The 27,746-nt window shown below is 43.9% G+C and overlaps 1 protein-coding gene across 1 annotated transcript; it reads right to left on the minus strand.

Annotated features, from left to right (window-relative positions):
• Positions 1–546: 546 nt before the first annotated feature.
• LOC307032843 (uncharacterized protein) lies at positions 547–8,496 on the minus strand (the record flags this gene model as incomplete). Its single annotated transcript, XM_079671123.1, has 3 exons — positions 5,629–8,496; positions 3,941–5,433; positions 547–1,268 (listed from the first exon to the last, which is right to left on the minus strand). Exons 2-3 carry the CDS (start codon positions 5,373–5,375, stop codon positions 547–549), a joined length of 2,157 nt encoding a protein of 718 aa, XP_079527249.1. The 5' UTR covers positions 5,376–5,433; positions 5,629–8,496.
• Between the last annotated feature and the right edge of the window lie 19,250 nt (positions 8,497–27,746).

Consider the following 27,746-nt stretch of genomic DNA (forward strand, 5'->3'; position numbering starts at 1 on the left):
TCCAACAGAGAGAGCAAGCAAGTCTCTGGCTCGGGCCTTTCACTCCTCATGACCGTACCGACAGCCAGGTGCCCTCAATCAATGCTGAACGTTAAAGGGACATACACACACACAACAGGTAAAGTAGGGGTCGTCACATAACAACGAAAAATACTGGCAATGTAATTAATTGACAAATTTTTTTAACAAGATAAATCTGCAGAATTGTATCTTACCTTATTTCAGTAAAGTTGCAGCCTCCTTGTTTGCTTATTGAACTTTCTGAATAAGCGCTCCTTCCAGTCTTTTTCCCGAAATTGTTTTGTGAGATCCGCCTCACACGCCAATTGTATCATGCAGGCTTTTCTTGGGTGCAGCATGCTTCGTCTATGCTGACTGAAGACATTCGTTAGCGTTGAGAAGGTGCTCTCACACGTAGCCGAGGATGCCCCAAAAGTCACTCCATGTTTCAGTGCAGTAAGCACGGTTGGCATAGCGGCAAGAGGCATGGAGAAACGCTGCAGGATGGAAGTGGGGGTCCACACATCCCCAGTAGAGCGGGCCATTTCAGACTGCAAAAAATGTTTGAGCTACAGCCAAATCAGATTCCACCAAAGTGGTTTTCGTGAGCTCAAGCAGCGATGTCACCTTCTGCACATCCAAAAAGTGAGGATTTTCTGAGTCAAGGGCACAAAGCGCTTCGACCAGCTGGCTGTTTCGTTCAGAAAATCTCCTGTTCATTTCTCCAATGACACTGTCCAATGTGCTGAAGAAGAGCCGCTTGCACTCTGTCTCACTTCCTATGTCCTGCTGACCTATAGCACTCTCCACCACGTACTGCTTCAGGTATGTAGGGACTTGGCGAACTCTCTTCATTGGTGGAGAAGCTGCTGGTTCTGATGCATCAGCTGAGCTGCCAGTGGAACACTGTGACCAAATGGCTTGGAACTCCGAGTCACTCCTGAGATGCTCCACACAATCCATTGCACTTTTAACAACCTTCACTCCAGTGTAGAGGTCTGTTTTTTTATCCTGCAAGACTTTGTTAGGAGGGTCCAGAAGGGCGAGGATTTTGTGGACCATAACCGCAGTACATTTGAAGTGGGGCTCTTGAACTGCTTTTAGGAGACCTGCTGCCTCTACTCTTAGTTGGGTGGGAAGGCCACTGCTGTCAATCTCCGCAAGGAACTGCTCGACAGCGTCACAACTGTTGACTATGACTGACACGGTACCTAGGTGACCGGTCCACCTTTGGTCCAATAACCTTTTCAGGCGTTGTCCTGTGTACACTGTGGACACGGTTGGTTTTTTCAGAAACCGATAAAGCATGTCACACACATGAAAAAAGACTTGCAGAGTGTTCTCTGAGGACATGGCATGAATAACAACCAGATGTAATTGGTGGTTGAAGCAATGCACATATGGGACCTCTCTCTCAACTTTCTCCTGCAGTATTTTCTGTACGCCTCCTCTTTTCCCTGACACCACACTTGCACCATCATAGCACTGGCTGAGGATTTTGTCCGTTGTTAAGCCTGCCTTTCTGAGCTCAGAAATGACAAGGTCTGTCAGACTTAGGGCATCACAATGTTTCGTAGTGGCCATTACCAGCAGTCTCTCACAAATATCATTGTTCTTATTTAGATAACGGACCACAATTGACACATTTTCACAACCTGTTGGATCCTTGGTCCCGTCCACCTTTAAAGTGTACCAGCTGTCTCCTATTTCTTCAACTATTTCACTGGTCATTATTTCACTCATGAGCCCTATTATTTCGTTTTGAATGTCATGTGATGTGTATGTGGCATTTTTCGGAATAGTGCTGAATGCCTTTGCTAAGGCCGGGTCTTTCCTCAGTGTATATTCCATCATAGACAAAAACAGTCCACTTTCCACGTCTTCTCTTGACTCCACAGCATCCAACGTCCCCCTGAGCGGTTGCTCAATGATGTCCACGATCGCACTTAAATATTGGCGATTTCTTGCCAGTTGCCCCTTATTAACAAGCGTGGAGACCTCAGATCGTGTAGCACTACGAGCAACATATTCGATCCAGAGAGCGTTGCATTTCAAATGTTCCTTGCTGGATGCATGTCTTGAAAAACCTTTGGTGCTATCAGTTGCACATTTCCAATTACAGAAGCCAGTTTGTGTGAAGGCTTTGTCTGCATTAGCACCACACCCTATGTTAAACTTTCTACAAAATGCAGCATCAGCCACAACTGAATATTCCAGCCACTTTCTTCCATTAAACCAATTCTTGGTAAAGGTGCGTTTTTGGCCATTAATTATTCGGTCAGGGTAGGACTGCAGGATAACCTGGGCTGGCCCCTCTGTCCCAAGATCGTCAGGCGCAGTGGCATTAAAAGGTGGAGCTGGAGGCGGCTGTTGACCCATTCTAGTGCTTATCGTGGAACAAGATGCTCTGGCCGCCGCCGGGACATCTTCTCTGGCTGGTGCAGTTAACTCGCTTTGAACTAAATCCCTCTATGGAAGCTCGGCCTCCACAATATCTTTGCTGCTGCCAGAACTACCAGCCTTCTTGTTGGACAACCACTTTCGGATATCCATCCTGACTTAAACGTGTCTTCTCTTTCTTCCTTTCCTTCTCACTGCTCTACAATCTCTTTGCTTCTTTATTCCGGATTTACCCCTCTCATTCTGTTCTTTTCCTCTGATCTTTAATAACAGATAGTACATTATTAGATGGCTGCACTTTGGTTAACAGACTAACTTTGATTTCCTCAATTCATAAATTGACAAGCTCTGTAATTATACCATAACCTTTTCTCCTCTATCCCTTAACTCGTCTTCCTATACAGATTGACTTACTTAATTACTATCTACTCTAGTCACGTCAGGATTAAAGAAAAATGAATAATTAATCATCATTAAATGGTTGATTTTTTATTTTCAGAATTGAATGTTCAAACCAAGGCCTAAAACCTGGCATTTCATAATAAAGTTACTAATATATAAACCAAATGTAATATTGGATAAAATACTACACCAAATGGACAGACACAGATTAAAAGCAAAGCCCCCTGTGTCACGGTTTGAGAAACAAGCAGGACCCAAATGCAGATATAAACTGAAACTTCCTTTATTTCAAGGCTATGGTATATATATACAATGACAAAACAGAACACTCACCGCAGAACTAGTCAGGGAACAAGACGAACCGACCAAGACAGACAGACAACCCAGAACTTAAATACACACAAGACTCAATCACACAACAAGACACAGGTGAGGAGGGAGGAGAAAACACAGGGGCCCAGGTGAACATAATCAGACAATTAGACACACCAGGGAAACTAATGACAAGAGGAAAACACAGGGGAAAAGGACCCGACAATAAACAGGAGGAAAACATGACATGGAAAACAGCAAAAACACCCAAACCTACAAAACTATAAACGTGACATAACATGAGAATCATGACTTAACCCCCCCCTCAAGGGACGGATTCCAGACGTCCCAAAAAAACAAAAATCCAGCAGGGTGGTTGGAGGGGGTCTGGAGGACGGGTCTCGGGCGGACGGCCCGGGGGCAAGGCAGAGTTCAAAAAAGGGAAATTCGGGCGGACGGCCCGGGGGCAAGGCAGAGTTCAAAAAGGGGAATTCAGGCGGACGGCCCGGGGGCAAGGCAGAGTCCATGGAGGGAATCTCGGGCGGACGGCCCGGGGGCAAGGCAGACTCCGAGGAGGGGTGAAGACCAGACACCCCCGGAGGCCGGTCAGAAGCCGGTGTCGGCAAGATCCCCCATGGAAGAGGACACAGGATCGGCAGGACCCCCGGCAGGAGAGCAGTCGGCGGAATCCCCAACGCGACAGGACATGGAGTTGGCAGGACCCCCAGCGGAAAAGCAGTCGGCGGGACCTCCAACGTGGCAAGACATGGACTTGGCAGGCCCCCCGGCAGAAGAGTAGTCTGCGGGACCTCCAACGGCACAGGACTGGGGGTTGGCAGGACCCCCGGCAGAAGAGCAGTCTGCGGGACCTCCAACGGCTCAGGACATGGGGTTGGCAGGACCCCCGGCAGAAGAGTAGTCTGCGGGACCTCCAACGTGACAAGACATGGAGTTGGCAGGACCCCCGGCAGAAGAGTAGTCTGCGGGACCTCCAACGGCACAGGACATGGGGTTGGCAGGACCCCCGGCAAAAGAGTAGTCTGCGGGACCTCCAACGGCACAGGACATGGGGTTGGCAGGACCCTCGGCAGAAGAGCAGTCTGCGGGACCTCCAACGGCTCAGGACATGGGGTTGGCAGGACCCCCGGCAGAAGAGTAGTCTGCGGGACCTCCAACGTGACAAGACATGGAGTTGGCGTCGGGCGGACAGCCATCAGGACACGGGGAGCTGGCGTCGGACGGACAGCCAACCGGAGACGAGGTGCTGGAGTCGGCCGGTATGCTGACAGGACACGGGGAGCTGGCGTCGGACGGACAGCCATCAGGACACGGGGAGCTGGCGTCGGACGGACAGCCAACCGGAGACGAGGTGCTGGAGTCGGCCGGTACGCCGACAGGACTCGAGGAGCTGGCGTCGGCCGATCAGTCAGCAGGTGACGAGGAGCCGGAGTCGGGGCCATGGTTACTGGAGCCGGCACTGAAGCCGGGACCATGGCTGTAAGGTCCGGTTCTGGAGCCGGAAACATGGCTGTAAGGTTCGGTTCTGGAGCTGGAAACATGGCTGTAAGGTCGGGTTCTGGAGCCGGAAACATGGCCGTAAGGTCCGGTTCTGGAGCCGGAAACATGGCTGTAAGGTCCGGTTCTGGAGCCGGAAACATGGCTGTAAGGTCCGGTTCTGGATCCGGAAACATGGCTGTAAGGTCCGGTTCTGGAGCCGGAAACATGGCTGTGTGGGCCGGCACTGGAGCCGGAAACATGGCTGTAAGGTCCGGTTCTGGAGCCGGAAACATGGCTGTAAGGTCCGGTTCTGGAGCCGGAAACATGGCTGTAAGGTCCGGCTCTGGAGCCGGAAACTTGGCTGTGTGGGCCGGTTCTGGAGCCGGAAACATGGCTGTGTGGGCCGGCACTGGACCCGGAAACATGGCTGTAAGGTCCGGTTCTGGAGCCGGAACCATGGCTCTTGGGGCCTGAGCTGCTAGCTTGGCCTTGCGACTCCTCCTCTTAGCAGCCGCCTGAATACTCCGTGGACCTCCATAAGCCAGACGAGTTCCAGAATATGACTCCTGGACAGGAGCAGGAACTGGGGCATGAGCACGGGCTGACTGCAGACGGAACCCACCGAGGCGTATGGTGCCAGGTTGGGAATTGGGAGGCCGGGAGCTAGCATGCCTGGGGCTAGCCGGCCGGGAATCACACACAGGGAGGATCTTTGAAATCCAGCCAGGTAAGAACTTCACCATACCTGGTTTCTCTCTAGCCATCTGGCGCGCCTCCGACAACACAGCCTCCCGCTGCTGAACTCCGGGTGCTCTCTTCCATCTATCCGAGCAGTTAGCCAAAACAAAGGAAAGATTTAATAATTCCGACTCGAACGGATCTGCTGGGCCCATTTCTTGGTCGGTTCGTACTGTCACGGTTTGAGAAACAAGCAGGACCCAAATGCAGATATAAACTGAAACTTCCTTTATTTCAAGGCTATGGTATATATATACAATGACAAAACAGAACACTCACCGCAGAACTAGTCAGGGAACAAGACGAACCGACCAAGACAGACAGACAACCCAGAACTTAAATACACACAAGACTCAATCACACAACAAGACACAGGTGAGGAGGGAGGAGAAAACACAGGGGCCCAGGTGAACATAATTAGACAATTAGACACACCAGGGAAACTAATGACAAGAGGAAAACACAGGGGAAAAGGACCCGACAATAAACAGGAGGAAAACATGACATGGAAAACAGCAAAAACACCCAAACCTACAAAACTATAAACGTGACATAACATGAGAATCATGACACCCTGGTTTGTCTCTAAAGTCAAACTGCCATGAGAAAAATCGGTACCACTTTACAATAAGACTACCCTTATAAAGGGTTTACGAATAGTTTGTAATTCATTTATTAATTAAGTTGTGAAAACTTTATAAATCATTAATAAGCTTTTATAAGATTTGAGATAAACAGGGCAACTGTGACCGGTTGCTTGCCAAATAGTGAGCCCACATTTATCTGTACTGCTAAGCCTTATTAGAAATGATAGTAACTCATTAATAAATGGGAATGTGTTTTACACTTTACAATAAGGCTCCCTTTTGGAAGTTATAAATGTTAGTAACTCATAAATAAATGGTCATAAAGAGATGCCAAGAAACATCAAGATGGAAGGGGTCTAAGGACAGAGGGTGTTGTATTGTCATACTGATATTCTGTACAAACTGTGAAGTCCACTGAGACAAATATAACATTTGTGATATATATATAAATAAACATTGATTGATTGATTGATTGAAGGGGGGGAATAAACTCACTGAACAACAGATACCAAGGATGCTGGCTGATGAAGAAGACGAAGTACGCTAGCCAATATAAGGCTTAGTCCTCTTGCCAAATAGTGAGCCTGTCTTGACGTATGAAAACTATGTTAGAACTGGTTTATAAATGGTTCTTAATGACTAATAAAGTGTTTACAACTGAATTAATAACCTAATTATTTATGAATCTTTTATAAGGGTAGTCTTATTGTAAAGTGGTCCCGAAAAATTGAATCAATGTTCCACAATCCGTCACTAGATGTCACTCATTGTAGCGATACGGTTTATATCATACACAGCATATTATTATTATTATTATTATTATTATTATTATAGTAAAAATCGAATCTAAACTAATGTAATATTGAATCCCACACTTGACGATTGAGAACATACATTTGTAACTTACCTCGTTTAAAGCTTTGTTGTAGTACTATGTCAATATTTATAATATATTTCGCGAGCAGGTAGCCTACATTGAATTAAAAGTAGAAGAAGAAGAAGCAGAGGTAGAAGAAAAAGTAGTAGAAGAAGAAATACGCCAACACTACAAACAGGCACAACTCTGTTACTCTGTTTTTACCATAGACTGGTTTTTACTGACATCTAACATTTTATTTCAACTTGTTTTATGTTTTTTAATGCACATTCAAAAACGGGAGCATTTTCCGCAGTTTCAACCGGGTACCGGCCACCGAAAACGGGGACGTTTTGGACTGTGGATTGTGTTTACAGCTAAGCACACACGCTAACATGAATTAAGACTACAAGCTCACTTGGGGTTGAGGCTTTTTTACTAGTTGCTTGACTGCCTGCCCACATATCTGATCCAAACATAGTAACGTATATTGGGGAAAATAATTATTTAAAGTTATTTAATAATTGTGACATTTATCGTACTTTTTGATGGATGAATGATGCTCAAAGTGAGGGGGTAAAGAATACAACTGAGGGGGTAATGCCCCCTTTTGCCCCCTCGTGGGGCCGGGTCAGGCCTGAGATGACAGAAAGTTTTTTTATAAAACGTTCCTTGAATGTGATTTGTTAACAAAGGTGGAACGTTTTCCTTGCAACATTCTAAGGATGTGTTTTGGACGCTCTTGGGGTAACACATTAAAGATGTTCTTTATAAAACGTTCCCTCAATGTTACATGATAACAAATGAAGAACATTCTCCAAGCAACATTCTGCAAATGTTTTCAAGATGTTATTGAGGCCTGAGATGACAGAAAGTGTTTTATAAAATGTTCCTTTAATGTGATATGTTAACAAAGGTGGAACGTTTTGCCTGCAACATTTTAAGGATGTGTTTTGGACGTTGTTGGGTAACACATTAAAGATGTTCTTTATAAAACGTTCCCTCAATGTTACATGAAAACAAATGAAGAACATTCTCCAAGCAACATTCTGAAAATGTTTTCAGGATGTTATTGAGACCTGAGATGACAAAGTGTTTTATAAAATGTTCCTTTAATGTGATAAGTCAGCAAAGGTGGAACGTTTTGCCTGCAACATTCTAAGGATGTGTTTTGGACGTTGTTGGGTAACACATTAAAGATGTTCTTTATAAAACGGTCCCTCAATGTTACATGAAAACAAATAAAGAACATTCTCCAAGCAACATTCTGAAAATATTTTCAGGATGTCATGACGCCTGAGATGACAACGTTTTTTATAAAACGTTCCTTTAATGTGATATGTTAACAAAGGTGGAACGTTTTGCCTCCAACATTCTAAGGATGTGTTTTGGATGTTGTTGGGCAACACATTAAAGATGTTCTTTATAAAACATTCCCTCAATGTTACATGATAACCAAAGAAGAACATTTTGAAAGCAACATTTGGATAATGTTTTTCAGGAGGTTATTATTTTTTAATAATAGTTCCCAGCTGACATTGTTGGTTCTGACATTGTTGGTTCTAAAAACATTCTGAGAATGTTACCATGTTACCATATTGTTACCTTGTTACATTGTTACATTGTTATCATTGTTATCATATCTTGTTATCATTGTTACATAATGTTACCATAACCCTACTGGACAATTTCTCTATCACCCAACATTTCACCTTCCCCACCCATGACAAAGGACACATTCTTGATCTCGTCTGCTCTACCATTCTTGATCTCGTCTGCTCTCCATTTCCCCTCTCCAACCAGAAACTCATACAATTCACCATTGCCTCCCCCACCCGAAACCCCGGCCGACCCAGAAACATCACCTTCCTTAATCTACACTCCATTGACCATAACCATCTCTCCGAACTGCTATCGTCTAATCTCCCCCTGGACGCAACCCTCAGCTCACCTGATGATCTGCTCAACCACCTCACCTCCACCCTACTCACCTCCCTCAACACTTTAGCCCCCCTCAAAAATAAAACTGTTACTTTCAAGACCTCCTCACCCTGGTTCACACCCGCACTGCGTAAAATGAAGCAGCGAGGCCGCCAACTTGAACGTCTTTCAAAGAAATCATCCTTCACAGTCCATTACATAAGCTACAAACTCCATCTCAATGCATACAGAGATGCTCTTATTGCCGCTAAATCTGCCTACCTCTCCAACATCTTCACTGACCCCACCCGTAACCCCAGGACCCTCTTCTCCACAGTTAACAAGCTCTTCAAACCCCGTGCTGATAACCTCCCTACTTCTACTTCCGCTACTTGCAGCTCATTCCTCCAGTTTTTCGCAGACAAAATTAATGCCATTAACCACTCCTTCTCAGCTCCATCTGATATACAAGCATCTCCCCCAACCTCCACCGCTACCATTTCTCCCCCCATCTCCCTTGACCTCCTGACTCCTCCTCCCCAGCGCCGCCTCTCCCAGTTCAACCTGTTAACCCCACTTGAAATACTCCATCTGATCGGTTCCTCAAATCCCACAACCTGCTCCCTTGACCCTCTACCCCAGGGGTCGGCAACCCCTGGAACGCGTGCCAGCATTGGCACGCGGCACCGTAACCAGTGGCACACTAGGAATAAGTGGAATAAGTGTGCAATAATATTTAAATTGTATTTTCGGATCCTGAACGAGACCGCCGCCAGAGCGTGTCTACCTGCAGAAGGAAGCCATGCACGCAACGCAGCCCCACTCTCTTTAAATCCAGGTGACTTTCTGCCGCTTTCCTCCGTGGTGCAGTGCTGATGGTTTCACCACAGAGGAAAGCACTTCACAAATTGCAGTAGGCCTACCCATGACGAGCTGTACAAATGCTGCAGTTTTTGCGTGGCTGTGTCTTTAGTTGAAAGCCCAGTGGCGATCTGCTCATCGAAATAATATGCTACAAAGGGGCGGACTGGCCATCTGTGTGTTGAACTTTCCTGTCGGCTCCCAGACCGTAGTCGAGGAGGGCAGAAGCAACAAGCTTCAGGTTCAATAACCCACTTTAGCTTAAATGACTGGAGAGAGGCGAGCTCTTCTTGGGAGGCCGTTGCATTTATTTAGCTGTTCTTCTGTTTCACAAAATATATCATAGACCTCTGTTTTTCTGCTTCCTCGTTTCACTTCCAGAAACATACACACGTTCCCTCATTGTCGCTCTGCCAACCACACACACACATGCACAAGCCACACCCCTCTCTCTCTCTCTCTCTCTTAAAGGGACAGCAATCTCATCTCACTCTGCATGACCCTAATATCATAACATGTGTGTTCTGGAGAATCACAGAACGGACGATTGTCCTTATTATTATGCCGTTTAAACCAATTATTTAAATGTGGTAAATGTGTAAGTTTCGTTGACAGGTCCAAACACTGCTTCCCCGCAGCGAGGCTCCCCCCCCCCCCCCGTTGATAATTCTCGATCGTCGGCACGCTGATAACAATTTTTTTTTAAATGGCACTTCATATCAAAAAGGCTGCCGACCCCTGCTCTACCCACTCCTCTCCTGAAGTCCTCCCTCCCCGTCCTCTGCCCCTATCTTGCTAACCTTTTCAACTCCTCGCTGTCCCATGGAACCGTCCCCTCTGCCTTCAAAACTGCTGCCGTTACTCCAATCCTCAAAAAACCTGATCTTGATCCCTCCTCCCTCACTAATTACCGCCCCATCTCCAACCTACCATTCCTCTCAAAAACTCTTGAACGCATTATAGCCAAACAAATTCACTGCCATCTCCAAACCAACCAGCTTTATGAACCCCTTCAGTCTGGATTTCGTCCTCACCACAGTACAGAAACTGCACTCGTCAAAGTCCTCAATGACCTCCTCACCTCTACTGACACTGGCTCCCTCAATATTCTCATCCTGCTCGACCTGAGTGCAGCCTTCGATACCGTGAGCCACAACATCATGCTCACCCGACTCAGGGACATTGGTATTGAAGGTATTGCACTCAGATGGCTCCAGTCCTACCTCACTGAACGATCCCACTTCATCTCCCTCCCCAACCACTCCTCTGCCACAGCTTCAGTCACCCAAGGCGTTCCTCAAGGATCAGTACTTGGCCCCCTCCTCTTCATCATTTACATCCTGCCCCTTGGTCAGATACTCCGCCACTTCAACCTGGACTTCCACTGCTATGCTGATGACACTCAGATCTACCTCAGCACCAAATCCCTCCATAACCCACCCCTTACCCACATCGATTCCTGTCTGACAGCTATTAAAACTTGGATGCAACATAACCTCCTCAAACTGAACAGCAACAAAACAGAACTCCTCCTAATTGGCTCCAAATCCACCCTCAGCAAGGTCACTAACATAACACTCACCATCGATGGCAACATTGTTTCCCCCTCCAGTCAGGCACGCAACCTTGGCGTATTCTTTGACCCCACCCTCTCCCTCGAATCTCACATCCGCCAAACAGTCAAAACCTCATTTTTCGACCTCCGCAATATTGCAAAAATCCTACCCTCTCTCACCCGCCCCGCAGCCGAACGACTAATCCATGCCTTCATTTCATCCCGCCTTGACTACTGCAACTCACTTCTTTACGGCATCAGCACTACATCCCTCAACAGACTCCAACTGGTTCAAAATGCAGCTGCACGTCTCCTCACGCATACCAAATCATGGCATCACATCACCCCAGTCCTCAAAGACCTCCACTGGCTTCCTGTCTCCCATCAAATCAACTACAAAATGCTGGTCCTCACCTACAAAGCACTCCACCATTTGGCTCCACCTTATCTCACAAACCTTCTCACTCCTTATCAACCCCCATGGTCCCTCAGATCCACCGCAGCCGGACTCCTATCCATTCCCACATCCACACTTTGCAGCTTTGGGGACAGAGCCTTCTCAGTGGCAGCTCCTATGCTCTGGAATTCCCTCCCCCAAGATCTCCGTGACTCTGAGTCCCTCACAGTCTTTCAGTCCCGCCTCAAAACACATCTTTTCAACTCTGTCTACCCGTAAGCCCTCCCCCCTCTCAATCAACTTCCTCTTGACCGCCTTTTTATTTTTTTATTTTACTATACTTACTTGTTTGCCTGTCCTTGTTTTTCTACCCTCCCTCATATTGTAAAGCGTCTTTGAGTTGTGAAAAGCGCTATATAAATAAAATGCATTATTATTATTATTATTACCATTCATTGTTCTAGGAATGGTTTCATCAAGAAGTTTTATTTTGGTTCCTAGAATGTACTCCTGAAAGGTAGGATAACGTTCTCTAAAAACATTCTTAAAATGTTTGGTGATAACATTGTTCAAACATTATATCACAAGTGTTTTTGTTGTTCATGCACATATCTCTATTCTCATATGGATCGAATAACACTTAGAAAACCAAAGACAGACATATAGAAGAACGGACCGACTATCACTGCCCGTCCCTGAAACCCCTGTTAGTGGGTTAGTGCCCCCCCCCACCTGCCTGCTGGTCTGCTCTACACGGCTGGGAGCAATCTCCAATCAACCACACCTGCAACCTGCTCATCAGCCACACTATGAAAACCTGCAGCCTGCACTCATTCCCTGCCGGATTGTTCCCATGAACGGTTTTTTGCGTGCCGCTCTAGCTTTTTACCAGCATATTCTTTGACAACTTTGCCTGCTTTTGCCTCACACTCATTTTTGTGTCTCTCCCAGGAGGAATCCAAGGCCTTCCACACTCCCAAGACCAGCCAGGCCTCTCTAACCACCCTGGAACAACTGTTTCCCACTGCCGCCATAACCAACCTCCACTCCCAGCTCCCATTTTCTAATAAACAAATGTTACTTTCACCAGCTGATTCCGAGTCATCCTTTTACATGTGTTAATAGAGAGCCGCAGTGACGCGTCCTTAAACCCGGAAGTAAACTTCTTCCGGTTCCTTCGTCTAAAACGCAATGCAATTTCTCCATAGGATTTTGGAAAATAGCTCGAAATAAGGTCTGTGGTTGACACATATTTAAGAGATGGATCACGTTTTGTTCAGCCGGATAATATCCACATGTCAACCCTACTTTTATAATTTTTGAATAATAAATCTAGTCGGCAGAAACAAAATGCTAACGTTATGCTATAAACGAACTACAAGCCAGTACAGCAGCAGGGTCGCACGACTTCAACGTCACGCCAACTTAAGATCGTTTCAACTGACTTGCACTGAAACTGCACTTTGAAAACTTTAAATATATTAACATTTTAAACTGTATACCCCGGTTATCTAGGCCCGTTTTGTTTAATGTATACCACGTTTATCTAGGCCCTTTTTGTTTTATGTATACATGTCACACTGTGGGAAACGATATTTCGATATTTCTGGATGTATAACACATGTAGAATTTTTGACAATAAAGCTGAATTTGACTTTCGCGTGCTTGCATATTTTAACAAAGCTTTTCATTTTAGCCACACTGAATTTAACTAGAAGTCATGGCTGTTTCAATTACCAGTCTGATATTGTTTTACAAAGATGACAAGAAGAGTGTATAGAGGAGAGAACCACTACAAGTCAGGACACGTTACAGTGCAGCCTATATGAAGGTGTGCTTACCGGTGTTGTCAGGGCTAGCATGAGGGACAAGGTTTATAGTGTCGGTGAGTAGTGATAGCAAGAGTACCGTTAACCTTTTAAGACCGAGTTAATTTATTCACATTAATTCCCATCAACAAATCAATTTTATGTGTCACATGAAATCTTTATTAGGCAAGGCAAGTTTATTTATATAGCACTTTTCAACACAAGGCAATTCAAAGTGCTTTACAAAAAATGAAAGACATTAAGAAAATGGCATTTAAAATCAGTCATTAAAAAGAAAAGCTAATAAAATAAACATTAAAAGAAAAAATACATGGATAAAAGTTACAGTGCAGTCTAAGATATTAATAGTTCAATTAAGAGCAGCGACAAAAAGAAAAGTCTTCAGCCTGGATTTAAAAGTAGTAAGTTGCAGCGGACCTGCAGGTTTCTGGGAGTTTGTTCCAGATATTTGGAGCATAATAACTGTACGCTGCTTTACCATGTTTAGTTCTGACTCTGGGGACAGAAAGCTGACCAGTCCCTGAAGACCTGAGAGATCTGGATGGTTCATCATTTAGCAGGAGGTCAGAAATGCATTTTGGTCCTAAACCATTCAGTGCTTTATAAACAGCAGCAGTATTTTGAAATCTATTCTTTGACACACAGAAAGCCAGTGTAAAGACTTCAGAACAGGAGTGATGTGATCCACTTTCTTAGTGTTAGTGAGGACTCGAGCAGCGGTGTTCTGAATCAGCTGCAGCTTTCTAATAGATTTTTTAGTGAGACCTGTGAAGACACCATTGCAGTATTCCAGTCTACTGAAGATAAAAGCATGGACACGTTTTTCCAAATCCTGCTGTGACTTTAGTCTTTTAATCCTAGATATGTTCTTTAGGTGATAGTAAGCTGATTTAGTAACTGTTTTAATGTGACTGTTGAAACCAATAACTAATTTAACCCGCTGACAAGAGAGCCTACCTCCGAAGATCGTGACTGGCTGAGGGACAGACTGGGGGGCAGGTTCTCAGGAATTTCTTGGCTTCTCTCCCCCGAGCCAGAAGAGGAACACTACAGCTTGGAAACACTTACTGTTCCTGAAATTATCAAATCTGTTGGGCATCAGGGACCTGAGGCAATTGTGGCAAGCATGGCATTGTCTGAAGAGCACCAGAGGGCAATTCAGGTGGCTACCACTGGTCAGCGAACCAGCCCAAACTGGCATTTGTTCAGGAAAGGAAGGTTGACTGCCAGCAACTTTGGAGCTGTCCTGAGGTCAAAGCGTGTGACTGCTTCCTTTATTGCCAGGGTGCTAAGGCAACAACAGGCCCTTGATGGTGTTTTGTCTGTACAGTGGGGGACTATGAATGAATGTGAGGGCGTCAGGGCATTCACCACTGCAACCCAGATGCAGGTCCATGAGTCAGATTTGTGGCTCTCCCAATCAGGAATGTTGGGGGCATCTCCAGATGGTCTGGTAGGGTCTTCCGCTGTGCTTGAGGTAAAGTGTCCCTACGGAGCAAGGGAAATGACAATTAGTGAAGCATTGCAAATCAAGGGCTTCTTTGTCAGTAAGGAAGGAGAAACATTCAGCCTGCGTGAGGAACATCCTTACTGGCACCAAGTGCAAGGTCAGCTTCACCTCACTGCAAGAAAGAAGAAGAAATAATAAAATTGTGAATTGTTTTAAATTTACATTTACTCGCCTTTGCAATGTTGTGGTTGTTAGAGTGTTAGGTTTTCTGTCAGCTCGTCTGTTGGGAAGATATAAAATATAGTTTCATGGAAGTCACACCGTCACATATACTGTAAGAGCATTAAGACATACAGTACATAGGCTAAAACAAAACATCTAAAGATATAACCTTGCACTTTGATAAGTCTCGTGAACATTTTCACTATTTTGACATTTTTATAGATGAAAATTGAACTAAAGAAATAAATGGTAGATTAATCCATATTGAAAATAGGTGTCAGCTGCTACACTAATTATAATAGTTATATTTCTTAATTAATTAAGATAAGATATTACTGTATTGATCCCAATTTGGGAAATGTTTGTGTTGCAGCAGCATAACAAGAAAAACAAAAATATAAGTTATTATATATACAAAAATATGTGAGGGATGGAATATTAAATTGAATATAAATGTAAAATGTACATGTGATTTTACGTCCAAGAGAAGCTATGGAGCAGAGAGTTCTCTGCCAGCCAGAGGTGATTTGTTATTAGTTCAATATGTCAAACTGATTTCCCTGACTACAATCTTTAGTTATATGGTGAAACGTTATGCTGCTTGTAACAATAAGACTTATCATATAAGCCACACAGGTTTTAATAGGATGTATTCATTATCTTTACTTGTGTTGCGGTCTTTTCAGCAGCGCCATCTCTATAACGGCGATACAGTCACTACCCATTATTTACATTTCACCGTGACATGGACAAAAATGTAACGTCAGCTTACCTCGTGGCACGAATCCAGACTCTCCTTTGGAAAACATTGGCCGGGAAACGATAGAACAAGCACGTTTCATGCGAAGACCTGCGGCTGCAACCCGGAGCAAAGCAACAAACCATTGCGTAGCTAACTAGTAGCGCTAGCTTTAGCTAACGTTAGCCAACGAAACGAACTGCCGAGTAAAATTGGAAAACACTGGTAATTAATTATTCTATAATTTGTAAAACTACGGTGTTAAAAACGACAATTTCAAAAATACAGATTCTAATGGTCAGATATAGATATACAGATACTAAAGATAGGCAGGTACTTGCTTTTAAGCAGAACACAGGGGAAAACAAACTTAGCGGGAGTGTTTACGTGTTCGGCGTAATGACGTACAACGGCCTCGACAATTTCTGTAGTCCTATTCAGCCATTCGGTAACAACCATCGTTTTTCAGACACGTAAACTCTTCAAAAATCCCCAGTGGGGTCACTGCTGATGTATTTAATGTCGTAGAACAAAACGTCAATTACCTCTTAAATTTGTGTCAACCACAGACCTTATTTCGAGCTATTTTCCAAAACCCTATGGAAAAAATGCATTGCTTTTTGAGGAAGGAACCGGAAGTGCTAAAAATGCTAACTTACTTCCGGGTTTTACGACGCGTCACTGCGGCTCTCTATAGTCAAATTCCAATAGTTAAGTAAACTATCATAATCATCCTAATGAACACAGTGGTCAGTCCACTTACCCAGGAATTTTGAGTTGAACAATCACAGGAATATTATGTCTTTATGTTCTAATAATGTAAACATATTTTAGTAAATTGTTACCACAGAACATTTGCATACTTTTTTAACATAAACCATGTTATCCTTCTCTAAAATAATAACATTCTGGCAACATAAAAAAATCTAACTTGCAGCTGAAAATGTTTTAAGAACAGTAGGGCATAATGTTCTAACAATGTCAGCAAAAACATTTTAAGAATGTTTTTAGAGAACGTTATCCTACCTTTCAGAAGAACATTCTCTGAAACAAAATAAAAGCTTCTGCTGAAAACGTTTTAAGAACAGTAGGGCATAATGCTCTAACAATGTTTTCAAAAACATTTTAAGAAGGTTATCACCAAACATTTTAAGAATGTTTTTAGAGAACGTTATCCTACCTTTCAGAAGAACATTTTGGGAACCAAAATAAAAGCTTCTGCTGAAAACGTTTTAAGAATAGTAGGGCATAATGTTCTAACAATGTTATCAAAAACATTTGAAGGTTATCAACAAACATTTTAAGAATGTTTTTACAGAACGTTATCCTACCTTTCAGAAGAACGTTCTGGGAACCAAACTAAAACTTCCCGCTGAAAACGTTTTAAGAATAGGAGGAAGTAATGTTCTAACAATGTTATCACCAAATATTTTAAGAATGTTTTTAGAGAATGTTATTCTACCTTTCAGAAGAACGTTCTGGGAACCAAACAAAAACTTCCCGCTGAAAACGTTTTAAGAATAGGAGGGCATAATGTTCTAACACTGTTATCACCAAACATTCTAAGAATGTTTTTCGAGAACGTTATCCTACCTTTCAGAAGAACGTTCTGGGAACCAAACAAAAACTTCCCGCTGAAAACCTTCCTAGAACAATGACTGTAACATTCTCAGAATGTTCTTAGAACCAAACATTTCTAGCTGGGTAGGCTGTGGGGCCTTTACTCCCTCTTCACAGTCTTCCTCTGAATCCTGTTCTGACCACTGTGTCTGAGTCTCGCGCACCAGTTGTGCTGGTGATAAACTTTACTAGTCAATGCTTCTGCACCTTCTCTTTGTCGGGGTAGTAAACTAGATAGGCGGGGCTTCCCTTGTCATGCCCTAAAAAACGTCCTTTCTCACACCTAGTATCTAATTTTCCCCTGTCCTGCTGGTACGCATAACACACTGCTCCAAACTTATGCATCCTAGCTAAGTTACACTTTTTCCCTGTCAGTGCTGAATATGGCGTAGTGCCAGTGTGCTTATTAAAACACCGGTTTCTGGTATGTGCTGCTTCCTGAATGGCATAGTGCCACAGGTTTTTAGGCAGATCACTGTCAATAAGCATACATCTGGCCATTTCAAAAAGAGTGCGCCCTTCTCTTTCAGCTGTCCCGTTTTGATGTGGGGAATAAGGACAAGACGTCTCATGTCTGATCTTGTTCTTTCTCAATAGTGTCTGAAACTCCTTACTACTGAACTCAGTCCCGTTATCTGATCTAATGCATTTCACAGTCCCATAGGGAGCTACATCTGCCAGATACTTCTCAGTGGCTTGAACTGCGTCACTCTTCGCTTTCAGGAAATAAACAAACACTGCCCCGGTACACACATCTGTAAATGAGTGCATATACTTGAAGCCATTTATGGACTCGTTATTAACTGGACCAGCTAGATCAGTGTTCACCAACTCAAGTGGTGTGTTTGCTTTATCGGTCGGATCTCTGTTTCTCATTTGGGTAAACTTTCCCTCTATTCATACTGTACAATCTTTATCAGGCTTACGCTTTGTACCCTTAATATGCATACCTACAGTTACATCCTGCAGCTTTAAAACATCCTCGTAATTACAGTGACCCATAATCTCATGCCACGTTTGGATATCATGGCTGACATGACACTTATCTTCGACATCACACTCTGTTTGCAAATAGTACATTTTCTTACATAAATGTCAAATCTGGTACCATCCGGTAACATCAGAGCATCTTTAACTTCGTCGAAGAACAACTTGGCTCCGTTAGCTGTAGCAGACTTCACTGAAAATAGTTATTGGGGGTACGATGGGATGTATAGTGCGTTCTTCAGAGTCACTTTACACCGTCGTCCCTCACTGTCTATCAGACACATCTCTGCTTCTCCTCTGCCGTGCGCCACCCCGAAGGTGCGCCTCCTGTCTGCCAATTCCATGCTGTGTCTCTCCGGCTTGAAGGTGCTGTCAAAAATCTTGAATTTCTTCTTATCGTTGATGATGTGAGACGACGCTCCCGTGTCCACGATCAATCCTTTTCTGTGGGTCTGCTGTCTCTGTAGGCTGGTCCCTTCAGCTTGCACTTTGAGGGTGTAGTCATCTCCTCCCGCAGCTTCTCCGGTACCACCTGGCATGCTCGCGCACCAAGCGGCATCACCGCGGTCCTTCTTTGTGCACGCTTTGTCTGTGTGCCCCTTGCTTTTACAAAAGCTACACCAGACTTTCTTTCTGCGGTCATCTTTTCGATGGCCTTTCTCTCCGCATCGCCAACATGCGCCGACGTGTTCTCCGTCACCATCGGGGATGAATCGTTTGGCGGGCTTTTTCTTTGATGCTGCTTGGACCCTCAGCACCCTCTCGCTCGTCTCGTCTGAGGCTGGGGCTGAATCTTCTGAGGCCTCGAAGTTCCTCAACTTCGCCTTGAACCGTCCCAACGTTACTTCACTGTCACCATGTGTCACCATTAGAGTGAACGGCTTGTATTTTTCGGGTAATCCCCGCATAACCATCGCCATCATTAGTCCCTCACTCGGTGCTTCTCCCGCGCTCCTGAGTGCCGTAATGATCTGCTCAGCTCGGATAATGTACTCTGTCAACGTCTCATTATCAGCTTTCTTCAGCGCAGTCATGGTTATATACAAGGTGACGATCCTGGGCCTGCCTTTTCCAATATAGTGCTCCTGTAATACTCTGAGACTTTCTCGGCCCTTGTCCTTCGTGTCTCTGAATATCAGGCCTAAACTGGTATTGTTGAGTAGCGGCGCTAACTCACAATAGGCGTCAGCATTGAGCTTGTCGTCTTGAGCTCTCTGTGCCGCGGTCAGCTCTCCAGCGGGTGCTCGAAGGATGGTCTCTTTCAATCCCACTCCGTGCATGCAACACAGCATCCTCTCTTCCCAGAGCTCATACTGTTGGAGATTAGGAGGATGTTTAAAACCAACCTTGTTTCCGCGTGTCGTTTGGTAAACTGGGTAAATTCGTAAAAAGGAAGGGATTAAGAAACACCAGAATGCAAGTTAAACAATAATCTTGTTTTAATGATACAAAGTAACAATACAAATACAAAGGAAGTACTTCCTGCTCTTTCTCCTGTCTTACTCTCTGGTCAGCCTGAAGAAAAAGAGATCGAACCAAAGGAAAACACATGCTTTCATACTAAAAACACAGGAGGAGGTGTGTGCGTGCTTTCCCCCAGAGGTCATCTTATTGGGAGAGACCAACACATGGCCTGTCGCACCCAATCAGTACGACACAGCAGAAGAAACCCGGAAACAAAAAGTCTCTTTCAGTTTGACGAAAACCAGACACCTTTTGGTGTCTGGTACGAACCTGCTCTAAACAACAAGTTTCCTTATCTTATTTCACATCTTGCAGCCAGCACACACACATCCCCTTTATGGCCCTTTGTCCCTGTGTCCATCTTCCCCCCCTCAGGTTACCACACACAAGTTAAAAGTATGTTTTAAGATATAGTTGTTATAGTTGGCTAAATATACGTAATACATATAAATTACTTTCATATCAATAACAACGAGGAACACATTACCTATGCTGTTAAGCAGTATTAGAGATGCTTTTCAAATAGTCAAACTTCACAAAGGCCCAATATAGAGAACACACTCATTTGTCCTGCAGCCTTTCCAGCCATTTGAGCTATTGTTCACATCCTTACTTCAAATAAAAGGTTTCACATTGCATATTTCCAGCTTCCTTTACACATACTGTTATTATTAACACAAAGTAATTAACCACACACATCTATTTAAAACAAGTAGATTTCCCTGATAATTGACATGCTGAAAATCTTAAGAAGAATGTCCCCTCCCCCAGCTCTCTCATCCCTGTCATAAAAGCTGCTTCCATTTCATATAGAGTAATAAAACATGTTTAAGCTAATTTCTCCACAATGTTTGTAGCCATTTAGTACCCACACCAGTGGCGTTTTCTCCTGGAGGCCAAGGGAAGCCAGGCTTCCCCTGTTTTTTCCGATTGTAGTTATAATTTTAATAAATAAATAAAAACACTTTGTTTAGTTTCGGAAATTCTTTGTTGTGTGTTGCTGCCGGCCCGTCTCTCCCCCATTCTCATTGAGTATTTTACAAAGAGTGAAACAGCGCCCCTCTAGATGTTATGGTGAAACAGTAGATTGCACTCTCTGTTGCGAGAGGAGGCCAGCCGAAATTTGCTTCCCTTGGTGAAAAAAAATGGAGGGATTGACCAATCAGATGAGGCTCACGTCATGCCCCTGCCAACCTGTGATTGGTCAGGGCCATGCCAAGGGAAGCCAGGGGCGGCTGGCTTCCCTTGCCTCGCAATCCAATCAAATCGCATCAACTTAGTGGTGCAGTGACGCGTCCCAAAAAGCGGAAGTAAGCTGCGCTCGGTTTCCCTCGACAAAATAGCAATGGGATTTCTCCATAGGATTTTGGAAAATAGCTCGAAAAAAGGTCAGTGGAAAACGAACCTGTTAGGTAAATGCACGTTTTGTTCAGTCGGATAATATCCACATGTCTACCGTACTTTTATAATTTTCGAATCATAAATCTAATCGATAGAAGATAGATAACGTCACTGCACCACTCTCACCGCCGTTAGAAAGTAGCAAGCAACTGAAGCAAGTGCAATTATGGAGGGTGGAGATTCTGAGTATTTAATCGAAAATAATTGTACTAAACTTCCGCTGCAGCAGCAACAACAAATACAATCTGATGACAGGCCAATGCCCAAACTGGAGCTGTGTACAGCGAGGAACAAAAGAGCGAACCGGACGTAAAACGTTAAAGGTCTCCTGATTTAGTTTGTGAATGAAGGCTTATTAGAGTTTCGGCTGGAGAGTGCGTGCGCACCTGTCGGTCAGATAACAGGCGTGTGTAAGTCCTGCATCTGTATGATACAAATGTGTGTAAAATGATACCGGGCGCTGTAATCACTCATCTGGTTACGTTATTACATTGACCACCACACCCCCCCCCACCCCAAAAGAAAGGACGTATTATTGGCTTCCCCTAATTTTTTCCCCACGCCACGCTACTGACCCACACATGAAAGAATAATAACAGAGGTATATGGTTGAACAGTAATCACGCAGCACATATATTTACTGCAATGAAAACACACACATTTGCCCTAAGCATGTGTAACGCACCCTCTTCTTTTAGGAGGGAAACATTCCAGAGTTTTGGAGCTATCCCCAAATAAGGATGTCCCCTGCTCACATCCCTCTCTGAACACAAAGACTTCAACTCAATATATTGGGGAGGGAAAATATACTTTGTCCCTTCAAATTTAACACACATGAATATATATAAGGTGACTTTAAAATGAATATACCAGATTGAACTTTCCTGCCATAACACGGTACTTTAATACTTCAAATAATTCAAATAATCCTTCAATACTCTTCTGCTATTCCGTCGAACGTGGGCCACTTGCTCTTCCTCGTGGTTCCACTCGCCATGGCTTTTGCGTTTTTAGCTTCAGTAGCTTAGCTTAGGTCCTTGTTAGCTTAGCTTTAGCTTCCCTCGGTTCTCCCGATGCTAAATTAGCTTAACACGTGGCTAACTAGCTACTCCTATGCTAACCGTGATAACAGGCAATCTTCTCACCTTGTTATCGCACGTGTGCTTCGAACTGTAGAATAATTCATCGCATCTGGGCCCATAACCTGTTAGCAGATTTAGACTTATACCTTTTGTCTCCTGCAGCAGAAAGGTGAATAATCTCAGCAGTTCAAGTTTAGCCATTCATCACGGCCAGTGCTTGAATTGGAATAAAAAAGGTGCCAGTACTCTAAATCAGCAACAAGTATTTGGCACAAAGTCATAGTATATCCTATAATGCTGGTGGGTTTGTCTCTTTACTGTATATTTTAGAAAGGCTCACTGTACTTAAACAAAATGACTCAGGGTGCATCTGAGATTAGAGGGGGTGCAGTGGTAAAGTGCTATTTTTCTAAGTGGGGAGTGGACCTGACACCCTCTAGTCTAGGGGGGTCCGGGGGCATGCTCCCCCGGGAACATTTTTTTTAAAATATTGAAGTTAGATGCATCAATCTGGTGCACTTTGAGAGCAAAATGAAGAGATATATGGATACATCTCAACATCCATAATGAAACAACTGTAAACAGATTTACTTTTTCTTTATGGATATAAAAGAAAGTAAAGCTTGACTCCTACTGGCTGGTTAAATGACTCCTCGTCCCTGAGGCCACTACCAGTTTTTTGTGCCATTTTGCTGGATTTATTTGTCAATAGCGTTGCTGCACAAAGTGATAGCCCTCTAGTTTAAATCTACTACCCCAAAAGAAACATATGGAGATGGGTTACTATTTAAAATAAATTGCAAATCTATTTGGAAACAGTGGGGCCGGTCCTCAAATCCTATAGGGGGGTCCGGGGGCATGCTCCCCCGGTAAGATTTTTTTTAAAATATTGGACTTAAATGCGTCAATCTGGTGCATTTTGAGGGGGAAATAAAGAGACTACACCCATATGAAACAAAAATGTATACATTTAAATAATCATAAAATCATAAGTACATGGCCATAACCAATAACATACAATATCCAATATGAAAAAACATTGAAACTTGTTTATTTATTTGTTTTTGGTTCATTTATAGTTGTGAGTATGTCTGGGCTCCTGAATCGGCCTCTCCTGTCTCCCTCCTCTCCCCCCTGCTCCTCTTTGAGGCAACAGCAAAGACTAGTTTTAGCTCTCAACAAGTTTATCTTACCTTTTTTCACCTAGTTAACATTTTGTTTGTATTACTCATGCGTATTTTACTAATCACTACCCCCTCAAATGGAAATATGTGTTTACATAAATGGTGACCGAACCGTTTGAGACCCACTGAGATAACTTAAACTAAGTTAACTATCTAAAGACTCAGAAAGTAATTTACCTCACCAGAGCTGTAGTTTTCAGCCTCTCAGTCTGACAGCAAAGGACTCTCCCTCCACCTTGTTGTTGAAACAGCTCCCTATATCCGTTAGCGCAGCTAGCTAGCACCAGATGCTAACAACAATACACGTAACCGGTGCGCGCGCTTTCTCGCTCGCTCGCGCCACACACACACCAACACACACACCCTCCCGAGCTTGAATGACACACAGAGACCAATCGAGGGCATTAGTATGATCTGTATGAAATGTCGGCAGGCCACGTCATGTAGACAGCCAGTCACCCTCTGTGAGGCAGAGTCAGACCCTCATTTGCGCTGCGTTGCGTTTACAATATATACGTATATTGCCGGCGGCTGAGTACCGGCATTTTACTGAGTACCGGCACCTTGCCGGTACTCAGTAAGAAGTGCCGGTACCACATGGGTAAAAATCAGAAGTGCCGGTACTGCGTACCGGTGAGTACCGGCCCAATTCAAGCACTGATCAAGGCATTATTTATTATAAGAACACATCTCAAGAGACTTGAGGACAGAGAGAGAAGAGGCGTGACTTCCAATGGTCTTATAACCCTGGTAGTGACATCACAATCATGTGGTACAGCACTAACCAATGAACACAGTAGTCGCAGCTACTTACATAAACAATATATGGTACACAGTAGAGATGTTAAGATTCACCGATTCGCATCGGTGCACCGGCATAAACGTTCAAGATGCGAGTGCACCGGTTGAAAGAGTGCACATCGGCTACAGTTTGGGTTGAACTCGCGATGCATCGATTGCGTAGCGTCTTTGCATCGGTAAAAAAACGATTCATTCATATGAAATCCCCTTATCTTGTCAACGTTCAGCAGAGTCGATCTTTGATATTTGCTTCGCCACTACGGAGAACGAGAGTCTCAGTTATCAACACACACGGAAGTTGAGGAGAAAGAGAAACACAGCGCACCGACAAATACCTACAAATCAAACGTTTGGCAACACTTCGGATTGTTCAAGAAAGACGGTGTAATAGTCATTTATGCTATATAGTTGACCGCAGGTCATGGAGAGTAATAAGGTATCCGTAGACCTTTGTATGAGGTATCTTTATTACTTAACAGGTCTACAGCCATGATAAATAGATCCGTCCTAGATGCGGACTTGCATACACACAGTATCACTCCGCAGCCGCACCCCATCAGTAACGTCCTGATGGTATATGTGCGCGGCACTATTTACTACAGACGGTCAACTTGAAAAATCACTCGCAAATTGTTAACGATGCCGAGCCGCTTTAAAGTACACAAGTAGTACGAGGAACTTAGCGACGCACATAAAGAGGCGACATGGGGTCTGCGGCTGAAAAGAGAAACCTGAAAGTGAGACATATGAGTTAAATCACTCAGTGAGGTGTTCTGTCAGAGAGAGGTGTTTAGCTTACAGCAGCCTGTGACGGCCAATAATAATTTAAATGTCTTCCTTACTGTAAGCAGTTATGAAATACCTGTTTGTGAAAGGTTATTTGTTTTCTTTATTGTTCAGATAGAAACCACTGCTTTCTGCTCACTGGTGAGTTAGCCTCTGAGTGTTAAGCACATCAGGCTGGCAGCTGTATGGGCATTGCTCTATTGTAGCTGTTATTTGCACATTGTTAATCATGAGCAATGCATCCTTACATTGTTTAACTGTGAGGTGTTATACAATTGTACTCTGGAGAGCTTTTAAAGGTAAAAAAAATAAACGGCATGATGGGATGTGCAGTACCAAATATGTAAAGCACTTTTTTGTTAATGTATGATTTGCTGCATAAGGAATAAAACAAAAATCCTCTGTCGTACCATATTGAAGTATCATTATTTTTGCATCGTGTTGAATCGCATCGTATCGCCCCGAATCGCATAATGTTGAATCAAATCGTATCGAACTGTATCGCAACAGGGGTGAATCGTATCGTATCGCATCGCCTGGTGTTTCAAAGGTATCGTTAATGTATCGTATCGTGGCAACGTATCGAGATGCGCATCGCATCGGCCTCAGTGATGGAGATGCACATCCCTAGTACACAGTAATACATGGAGTCAGAGGTGCGGGAAGGTATTTTGAGTGGGGGTGCTGAGGTGCTGGACTCCAGTGAACACTATTACGGGCACTATAGAGCACGCACAAAAAAACTCCCCACACGCAAACACACAGTAAACCCGCGACTGTTACAATGAAGGCTCGATAATCAGCTCACGGCATATAGGCAGGGGTAAAGTGCTATTTTTTACGAGTGGGGAGCGGACCTCACCTCCTCTAGGGGGGTCCGGGGGGATGCTCCCCCGGGAAGATTTTTTTTAAATATTGAAGTTAAAAGCATAAATCTGATGCACTTTGAGAGCAACATTAAGAGATCTATGGATACATCTCTCAACACCCAGATGAAACACAACTGTAAGCAGATGTTCTTTTTCTTTATGGATATTTCACAAATAACTCCCCTTTCAAACTGTATTCTTGTTTTACTGCCATATAGTATTTCATAATTGTTTTTCCTTTATTCTCTTATTTTTTTTATAACTATAATGATCATATGAAGGTGTGCCGCGGAAATAATCTTTTGAATAATTTTTGACCAAACCGTTTGAGACCCACTGAGATAACTTAGACTAAAGTTAACTATCTAAACACTCAGAGAGTCCTTTAGCTCACCTGAGCCTCTCAGTCTGAGAGGAGAGCTCTCCTCCAGCTTGTTGTGGAACAAACAGCTCCGTATGTCCGTTAGTGCAGCTAGCTAACCAGATGCTAACAACACGGTCCCTGCTGCTGGCACCGGTCCCTCTCTCTCTCCCCCTCTCTCACACACACTAAATGCGCTATTTCCGCACACACACAGAGCCGCGAGCTTGAATGACACAAGCACACTTTTATTTCCATCCAACTCTCTGATTGGTCTGGTGTCTTGCCTCTGTTGCATTCACTGAACACGGGAAATTAAAGTCCTGCCGTCCTTTCTAGTGTCTTGATGAGGTTCACGTAAAGCACGGTTAATGTATTATATTATTGAGGTAGAATTGTCCGGGGCTACAGAAAAAACATTCGGGGCAGGCCAAAATATCATTTTACCAACAATGTGGAATTTATTGGCTACATATTACACAGATTATGCACAGCGGGAGCAGCAATAACCGTCAAATAATAATTCAGACAGGGGAGCTGCCTGCCGCTAGGGGGTGCTGCAGCGCCCTCAGCACCCCCCTTCCCGCGCCCATGCATGGAGTCATACACTATACATGTTATATCTCAACATCCTCCCTTTCGTCTCCTCCCGCATCCCTCACCCCTCCTCGACTCCTCCGTGTGCATTTCAGCTATTGGGACGTCCTTCTACATGGCATGACAAATCAACTTCTGGTGAGACAGAGACCGAGGAGCGAGGAAATGAAAAATAAGAGAAGTGAGAAAGGCCCCGGGTCAAGTCCCGGAGGAGGGGAAGAGAGGAGTCGAGGAGGGGTATTGGGATGAGGCTTGAGTCTGAAAAGGGAGTTGAGGAGACACCAGACTTGCAACATAGCGAGCCTCCTTCACCTTCCCCAGTAACTGAAGCACCAGATCTGAGAAAATCCACAAGACATAGAAAACCACCTGACAGTTATAGAACAATAAACTGTTGACATGCAGTTATAAGTGACTTTAAGAAAAGAGCATGGTTGGCATTTATTTGATATTTGTGTCATAAGTTTTGTTAACAATAGATCTTTTATTTAGAGTAAATAGCAAGTTAAAAACGGTTTACATTTGAAGACTGTACGTTCCAGAAGCTTTATAATTAAGAAATGTGTTATAACTGACCTGTTTTGAAAGGGGATGTAATGATAGGTGTTTATGCTTCGTTATCATGCATATGTTACCACTAGGCGGCAGTATAACATCTATGGACATAGATGTTAGCAGAACAAGATGTGAAGGTACTGCATGTTGGCTAATAAAGTTGGCTACTAAAGCTTGTCTAAAGATCCAAGAAGATGTCTTATTTATAACCAATAAGAACATTACACTGTTTATTTTTTGATTTTTATTATTCATATTTTCCTAACTCGACTCA

Source organism: Notothenia rossii (genome assembly GCF_949606895.1).
Source record: "Notothenia rossii genome assembly, chromosome: 3".
Lineage (NCBI taxonomy): Eukaryota > Metazoa > Chordata > Actinopteri > Perciformes > Nototheniidae > Notothenia > Notothenia rossii.